General features: G+C 40.8%; 1 protein-coding gene across 6 annotated transcripts in view; it reads right to left on the reverse strand.

Annotated features, from left to right (window-relative positions):
- The window catches only part of LOC124800902, a 21,102-nt gene extending 14,517 nt beyond the window's left edge, over positions 1–6,585 (reverse strand). Inside the window, exons 1-2 of one of the 6 annotated variants that reach the window (XM_047263036.1) lie at positions 5,377–5,862; positions 5,139–5,239 (exon numbers count right to left, since the gene is read on the reverse strand). Coding sequence is in view for 3 of the 6 variants with exons in the window: in XM_047263032.1 (XP_047118988.1) it covers positions 6,456–6,518 (63 nt within the window). In the remaining 3 variants the exon portion in view is untranslated. Of the gene's footprint in view, positions 1–5,077; positions 5,240–5,361; positions 5,863–6,455 lie in introns of those variants that run through there. The other 5 variants (XM_047263033.1, XM_047263034.1, XM_047263032.1 and 2 more) reach the window with 5 other exon arrangements.
- Between the last annotated feature and the right edge of the window lie 2,343 nt (positions 6,586–8,928).

The following is an 8,928-nucleotide window of genomic DNA, read 5'->3' on the forward strand; positions in this document are numbered from 1 at the left end:
AAGCCTCTACATCCTTATATTTGGCCTCTAGCCATCCCTGCTTAGCTATTTTGCACTTCCTGTCGATCTCATTTTTGAGACGTTTGTATTCCCTTTTGCCTGCTTCATTTACTGCCTTTTTATATTTTCTCCTTTCATCAATTAAATTCAATATTTCTTCTGTTACCCAAGGATTTCTACTAGCCCTCGTCTTTTTACCTACTTGATCCTCTGCTGCCTTCACTACTTCATCCCTCAAAGCTACCCATTCTTCTTCTGTATTTATTTCCCCCATTCCTGCCCATTGTTCCCTTATGCTCTCCCTGAAACTCTGTACAACCTCTGGTTTAGTCAGTTTATCCAGGTCGCATCTCCTTAAATTCCCACCTTTTTGCAGTTTCTTCAGTTTTAATTTACAGTTCATAACCAATAGATTGTGGTCAGAGTCCACATCTGCCCCTGGAAATGTCTTACAATTTAAAACCTGGTTCCTAAATCTCTGTCTTACCATTATATAATCTGATACCTTCTAGTATCTCTAGGATTCTTCCATGTATACAACCTTCTTTTATGATTCTTGAACCAAGTGTTAGCTATGATTAAGTTATACTCTGTGCAAAATTCTACCAGGCAGCTTCCTCTTTCGTTTCTTCCCCTCAATCCATATTCACCTACTATGTTTCCTTCTCTCCCTTTTCCTACTCTCGAATTCCAGTTACCCATGACTATTAAATTTTCGTCTCCCTTCACTACCTGAATAATTTCTTTTATCTCATCACACATTTCATCAATTTCTTCATCATCTGCAGAGCTAGTTGGCATATAAACTTGTACTACTATAGTAGGCATGGGCTTCGTGTCTATCTTGGCCACAATAATGCGTTCACTATGGTGTTGGTAGTAGCTTACCCGCATTCCTATTTTCCTATTCATTATTAAACCTACTCCTGCATTACCCCTATTTGATTTTGTATTTATAACCCTGTATTCACCTGACCAAAAGTCTTGTTCCTCCTGCCACCGAACTTCACTAATTCCCACTATATCTAACTTCAACCTATCCATTTCCCTTTTTAAATTTTCTAACCTACCCGCCCGATTAAGGGATCTGACATTCCACGCTCCGATCCGTAGAACACCAGTTTTCTTTTTACGGTTCCGCCGGACTGAAGTGCCTAGAACCGCTTGGCCATAGCGGCCGGCTGGCTCTGGTCTACATTGATGTGGAGGGTCAAGTGGATCATGTTATCTAGTTGTCATTGAAGCTATTCGCTGGCTGTTTCAACAGAAATGTACATTTCTGCAGATGGAGTACAGCTGTTCAACACTGTGAAAAGGAATCTAGCTGTCTGCTGGTGGAAGGGGATTGATGTATATATGGGCAAATCGTGCTGGAAAGTCTTGAAATTGTCCAATATTGGTGTGTACATGTTGCCCCACTTTGCACTGCTGGCACTAAATACACTAACATGCTCATGCATGGTCATCTTTTTAATCAGTATCACACAAAAACTTAGGGTAGGAAGATGATGGTTGTGTTTGCTTCAACAGGTGATGGATTGTGAATGCTGTAGAAAGCAGCTTTGCAGAGGTTCAGAAAAACTTAGGGCCATGGGCTATGCTGAGAGATGTCAGACTATAGTATTAACTTAGTTCCTGGCATTTTTGTTGATGCCATCTCACAGCAATGGTGATTACACAAACACCACTTTCAGATGGTATTGCATTATGACACCACATACTGGTAATCCTGCAAGTGGACCCCAGAAATGGAAAAAGCTTTTCATGAAGAAAAAGCTTTTCATGAACTCCAGGTGATCCTAATTAGCGCAGTGCTACAGCCTTTCCAAGGGCAATATGCATACCTGATATAATTGTAGGTGCTAGCCAAACAGCAATAGGTGACAAACTATACTAACAAATTGACTGAATTTGGCAACTGTTAAATGTTTTTTCCAAAAGAATGCAAACAGTGCAGTAGCGGTGGACTGCACGACATAACTTCTTGCAATTTATGAAGCTGTTAAACATTCGACCCCACACTGAAGCTCGTCTTCCAACAATTTACATTAGTCCATAACACCAGCAAAAAATGTCTCCCCTGGCAGTTCAGACATGTACAGCTTGTCAACCAGTTTATGACAGATTTGTACCACATAAAAGGAGCAGAAAACTTTTTGTTTTTGGTCAATTATGTTTTGCCCATCTGTGGCTTGGGGGGGGGGGGGGGGGGGGGGGAACAAGATCTACCGGTCACCCCTTCTGCAGGACTGCAACTCATCCAAACCCTGGTGCCAGGAATCAATTTAACACTATGGTCTGGCATCTCTCAGCATAGCCATGGCCCTACATTTTGCTGAACCTCTGCAAAGCTGCTTTCTACAGCATTTGCAATCCATCACCTGTAGAAGCACACACAACCATCATCTTCCTACCCTAAGTTTTTGTGTGATACTGATTAAAAAGATGACCATGCATGAGCATGTTAGTGTATTTAGTGCCAGCAATGCAAAATGGGACAACATGTACACACCAACATTGGACAATTTCAAGGCTCTCCAGCACGATTTGCCCATATATACATCAATTTTGTACATCCCCTTCCAACTGCAGACAGCTAGATTCCTTTTCACAGTGTTGAACAGCTGTACTCCGTCTGCAGAAATGCACACTTCTGCTGAAACAGCCAGCCAATAGCTTCAATGACAACTAGATAACATGATCCACTTAACCCTCCACATCAATATAGACCAGAGCCAGCCAGCCGCTGTGGCCAAGTGGTTCTAGGCACTTCAGTCCGGCGGAACCGCGCTGCTGCTACAGTCGCAGGTTCGATTCCTGCCTTGGGCTTGGATGTGTGTGATGTCCTTAGGTTAGTTAGGTTTAAGTAGTTCTAAGTCTAGGGGAATGCTGACCTCAGATGTTCAGTCCTATAGTGCTTAGAGCCATTTGAAGACCAGAGCTGGCAATCTGAAACAGTTTTGTTCCAAGATTTGACCTACTGGTATAGCATACATCATGATCATACAATAATCTACCATCCCACCAGCAAGTGGGGGGAGGGAGGGCCACTCCAGTTGCAGCACACTGGTCCCTTCACAGGGTCTCAACAAGCAGACCACAACATTGGAATCCTGCAAAATAACACAGCCACATAAGTCTCTATCAAGTAGGTCAAGCCAGCACGGGTCCTACTTACACCATCCCTACAAGACACTGCACGGACACCATAAGCCTCGCCATACCAAGACCCACACATGCAGATACCATCTGCAGTTAACACATTCCTCCATCAGCCACATCCCTGTAGTCAGTATCAGCACTGACACCAAACCCAGCAGTCCACATATGAGCAATCCAACAAATAAACTTATAGTCGATTTACGTCTCAAGCATGCCAGATTATTGGGAAGGGGGCACCATTTTGGAAGGAACAGTCAATCCAGCAAGTGACTAATGTATGGTATGTTACCTCCCATACAAAGGGTATTTTTATTATTAGAAATAATAAAATAAAAAAAAAAACAATTCCAAACCCTTCAGTTATATGTACACTGTTTTATTGGGTGTGCAAGGTCTATCCACAAATTTTTTGCAGTGCAGCCTGTTTTCTATTATTACGATAAGTCTCGAACTAAGCAAATGGGGCACCATAAATACCATATACTTTTTGTATATACTTCCTTCCATCTAATTTTTTGAGCAGTCGCCAGTCTTGTAAGGTTACAGGGAACAGTTTTAGAATCTGACAACTTCATTTAAGAGCGAAAATACGTCTTTATCCAGAATGCAATACAAAAGCCAAACTGAGGTAACTTAAACAATTTGGTACCAGAAAGGAAATCAAGTGTACCACCATGGTGCAATGGATCTCAAATCAGACTCTGCTTGTTCATCTTTAGTATGTTACACAAGGCTTAAAATGGATATTCAGTTTTCCAGTAAGCATAAGTGATCTTATATCAAAGACTAACTGTAAAGATAAGAAGTCCTATCCAGATGGGACAGGAATCCAATACTTTATTTGCATAACCACAACACTGGATTCAGTGATTTAAACATTTTATTTATCAATGATTCTATCCTCTGTGGCTTGTCAGTACAGCTCGAGAAAAAGTAGTACATTTTATAATTTATTTTTAGTAGCTACTCTTCCTTTTACCTTTAAGACACTTTCGTTAGCTAGCCAGTATTTGCGTATTATTTAACTCCGGCATCAACTGCCTCAGTCAATTAACTGAATTTTTTTTGTATACACCGCCAGTAGAATAGTGTTTCTGATTCTTTCTGATCTAATCTCCGAGTTTATTTGTTGTATGTGGTGTGCACTTGACGTCTTTGTGAAAACACTGAGAAAAGTATACAATTACGGCAGCAGCAGACAACCACTGCATGTTACTCAGGGCTTGTTCGCAATTATGGGGAACAGGTATTTACAATTTTTACGTTCCTGACAATAAGAAGGAACTGAAAATTACTTTCGAGAACAGAAAAATTCATAAACAGAAAAACTTCGAACGTTTCACGAAAACAGGAATTAACATGGAATAGTCTTCACCCAATAACAGACACTGCAGAGTGAAGGACTGAAAAAGTACTGGGATAATGTACCTCATAGTCAAAAATAATTATTTTACGTGATTCACAACTGCCTGGACTCGAGGCAAGAACAACAAGCTGAAACAACGACCCGACTTGTTAGGAATACAGTAAATATCTACGATGACTGAAACTATGCTTACGCACATGCTACTACAACTTTTTGACAAACGCACATAAGATGTTCCCTTCATTCTTCCTTTGCTGCCAAGCCAAAAAAAACTGTTTAACTGGAGACAGTGCAAATGCATCACATCTACTCTGCACGCAAGTGATAATACGAAAATCTGGAAGTAGGTCATTAATGATCCAAAATTACAATTTTTATTTATTTAATGACAATCTGTGTCCTATGCATCAACAGCCAAATCTGGTACAAACAATGGAAAGGATAGTTAACACTAAATCGGCAATGACTTAGGCCTATAGCTAAGTGGGTAAGATTCGTGAGAATAAAATAGATTGTTGCGAAAGCGAACATTTTCTAGTAAATACCTACCTTTGAACACAACAAAGAATCCCACACTAACCGGCCGCTTTGTATATTTCCCATTCCTTACCTTCTTGTGTGCATTAGTTTTCTACCCAGTCACGACATTCAGCTGCAGTGACACATACTTAGTTTTAATAGCCCATACGCCCCTCGTGTGCTAAGCTGTAACTACGAAATTTGTTAATTACACGAACGAGCAATCCTCAGCCAAACACAATATTACGACTATAACATGGAGGTAAGAATATTCTTAACTCCATGGACTATAATGTACCACTGATTCCACTCACTGCGAAAAAACCTACTTTCGGATGATCAAAGCAGCGCCATGAACACAAATGTCGCTGTTGCTTCAACCTGAGCGTTTGACAGAAAGCACAGGAACAATGCTTTGACAGTACACTGAATCCTTTCGTGATTGCCTCTCGCTTTTACTTTTTGCAGATGCACTATTCACGAGTACTGTGGATTATTATTACGACGGATGAGAAACTTGATTGAGACGCAAAAGCAATAACATGAATGTTTACCAATCACTACTACAACAAATTTCAAAACGGTTCTCATACAAATATCACACAGTTGAGATTATATCGACGTAGAGGTATGTCCACACGAAGCCTCTTTCGCCGTGCGCAATCGCAGACCCACGAAAATGAAAGGACGTGCACAAAATTTGTGAAAAGAACGCATGTATACTTAGGCGTTCTCGTGTTCACACGTTGTCTCATTGTGCAAGCAGACTGCTGTGAATTCCCTTCTTTGCTCTGTACTCTGTAGATTCTGTTGCGTTATTGTGATGGCAAGGTGACAGATAAAGAAAACACAAAAGCGACTATACTTAAAGAAGTATATGAATAACAGAAGTACGTGAAATATGAAGTGATAACAACGTTTTGTCCGCAAATTTGAAAGGTGGTCACAACGAGATTTTTGATTTTCTGCTTGGGATACTGCAGCTGTTACGCTGGCACTAAAATTTCGCCAGGTAGTGAGTGGTGACCTACATACTAGTTTCAACTACGTATTCCTCGTTTTAAGACAAAGCATTTCTGTGATTACCCCTGAAACTGGGAAATACTGAAGGGGTGTTTTTAGTCGTATGTGAACGTTAATTAACTGTCAATGCGTCATTTGTATTTTATTTGTTTACGCAACGTTAATCGTGAAAGATGATATGTACATTAACACTCTCACACCCAACAAATTTGAGAATATTATAGATGGCAAAATCAACTAGACCGAAGGTTATATTTTTCAATTCTGTTTATTCCCTAATGAAATTTGTTGAAAGTAATACATCTCTATTTCCAACCAATAGCTCAATACATAGTATCAATACTAGGAATAAGAAAAATCCACATTAAGACCTAAAATCACTTACCTTGGTCCAAAAAGGGGTCCAATATTCAGGAACACTCATTTTCATTAAATTGCCATAAACCATTAAAAACTTGGTTTCAGATAAAGCACCGTTTAAACAGAGTTTGAAAGACTATTTGATAGGCAACTCCTTCTACTCTATAGAGGCTGTTAAGCCAGCTTGAGTAAAAATATGTGTTAGATTTCTGTTTTGACAGCAGATCAGATATTTTGTGTATGATAAATTTATTAATTGTGCATAAGTGTTTCATTCTGACAGCGTGTTAATTCTGTAAATATTAGCCGTTCCAGTTTACTGTACTGTATTCGCCTATTTCGACAATCTACTGACAAATGATCATTGTAGTATTATATTCAAATGTTTTATGTTATATTTTCCTATATGTTCCACGCCCACGAAAATCATTTCATTTTTTGGGTCTATGCAACGAAAACTGAATCTAATCCAATCTAAAACCCTCACTATGAGCATTTTGAAGTTGATGCTGAAGTTCCCTGCCGCTTTTGTGTTGGAGCTGACTGCTTCGCTGAGCCTCACAACGCTGTGGTTCTTCTCTTAAGCTTCTCGAACAACGTACTGCTTCCCTTAAGCTCTTCATTGGCCGCTGATGGTCCTGGCAGGTTCTTAACAATATTGACGAAAATCAAATGATGATCTCGTTAATAGTGTTGCCTTTCAATTCCTTTTCATTTATCCACGTAAGGAGCAACATTTCGACATTGTCCAGAATACTAAACCATTGTTTAGATACTCTGGACACTCCCTTAGAAACATCTGTCTCCTTAATCTTGTCCTTGTTCTTGAGGATAGTGCAAATAGTTGATGTAGATCAAATGTACGTATGTGCTAAATCAGCAACGCTCAGACCACATTTGCGTTTTTCAATGATATTACGTTTCATTTCTAAGATCATTTTCTTCCTCTTATGGTCGTCGTCTTGCGGCTTTATCTTTGAGGACATTTCTACCAAGGTTATTAAAATTTGCACAAAAAACCTCTGTGTGAATACAAGTTCAGAAGAATGTGTCATCACAAGCTGCACCAGGATAGTGGCAGAAACCCAGCCTGCAGTACGTACGGTCATTGTTTATGTGCCACTGCCGACAGTGAAAGGTGTTCGTAGTGTTGAACATTTCCCCCACTGTGCAAGTGGCTGGTGACATTACAATAAATCACCGTGACTCATTATGCCGAACATAGCTCGTTAAGCCTCTCATGTTTATGAAATTTGTTTTGCGTTCATTATGCGAATTTTGCATATGAGAGGTACTCATTAATTGAGTTTCCACTGTATATTAATGCCATAACCCCTCAGCCAGTGGCCACACGTGACCCTAGGGCATAGCTTGCCTCCATAGCCCCTTCATGGCCTTGCAGTACATCGACACCATTATTCTCCTGTGGAACTGTAACATTTTTTTCCACCAATAGATGAGCTGCGACATCTTTTAACCATATCCCCTGCCTTTTGCACTGCTCTTCGAGAGACATGGTTCCTAGCAATGCAGATGGCGGTCCTTTGTGGATACCAGGGATATTATGAGAATCAAGTTACTTATGACGGGATTTTGGGTAGAATTTGCACATATGTTCTGTATATTTACTACTAGGTACCTTGTGCCTCTTAATAACCCTTTGGAGATCGTGGCTGCTGGGGTAAGGGCATTTCAGGATATCACCATTTGTAATGTTTACCTCCCTCCCAATGGTGAAGTGTATCAGAACATATCGTTTGCATTGGTTTTTCATCCCCCACCCCACCCCTCTCTGACCCCTTCACCTTTCCTAATAAACGCCCATAATCCTTTTTGGGATGGAACACAATCAGTGGTCATGGTAAAGACCTTGAAAACTTACTGGCACAACTTCACCTTTGCCTGTTGAATAATGGTATCCTCACACACTTGAATGTGGTGCACAGAACTTTCTCGGCCATTGACCTTCCCATTTGCAGCTATTGTCTTCTCCCATCCATCCATCCACGAGAGAGTCTACGACGACCTGTTGGTAGTGACTACTTCCCTATCTTCCTGTCCCTCTGTTAGCGTCATTCCCGTGAAACCTGCGCAGATGCGCTCTCAACAGTGTTGACTGGGCTGCTTTCGTTTCTGCTCTCACCCTTGACTCCCTGCCACATGGAGACATGGATGAGGCTTTCCACAATACAACTACAGCCACTCTTATGGCAACTGATGTGGCGATCCCCTGTTCTTCAGTCGTGCCCCAATGGAAGACAGTATTTTGGTGGTCATCAGAAATCTCAGAGGCCATGAGAGAACACAACAGGCTCTCCAGGACCGTAAGTGGCACCCATCAATTGAGCAACTCATTTCCTTTAAATGGCTCCATGTCCAGGCCCACCACCTAATAAGAAACAAGTACGTCGGGAATGGTACATTTCAACCATTGGACCATGTACGTCCCCTTCACAGGTTTGGGCAATTATCAGATATCCCTATGGATACCAGACACC

This window comes from Schistocerca piceifrons, chromosome 1 (assembly GCF_021461385.2).
Source record: "Schistocerca piceifrons isolate TAMUIC-IGC-003096 chromosome 1, iqSchPice1.1, whole genome shotgun sequence".
NCBI lineage: Eukaryota > Metazoa > Arthropoda > Insecta > Orthoptera > Acrididae > Schistocerca > Schistocerca piceifrons.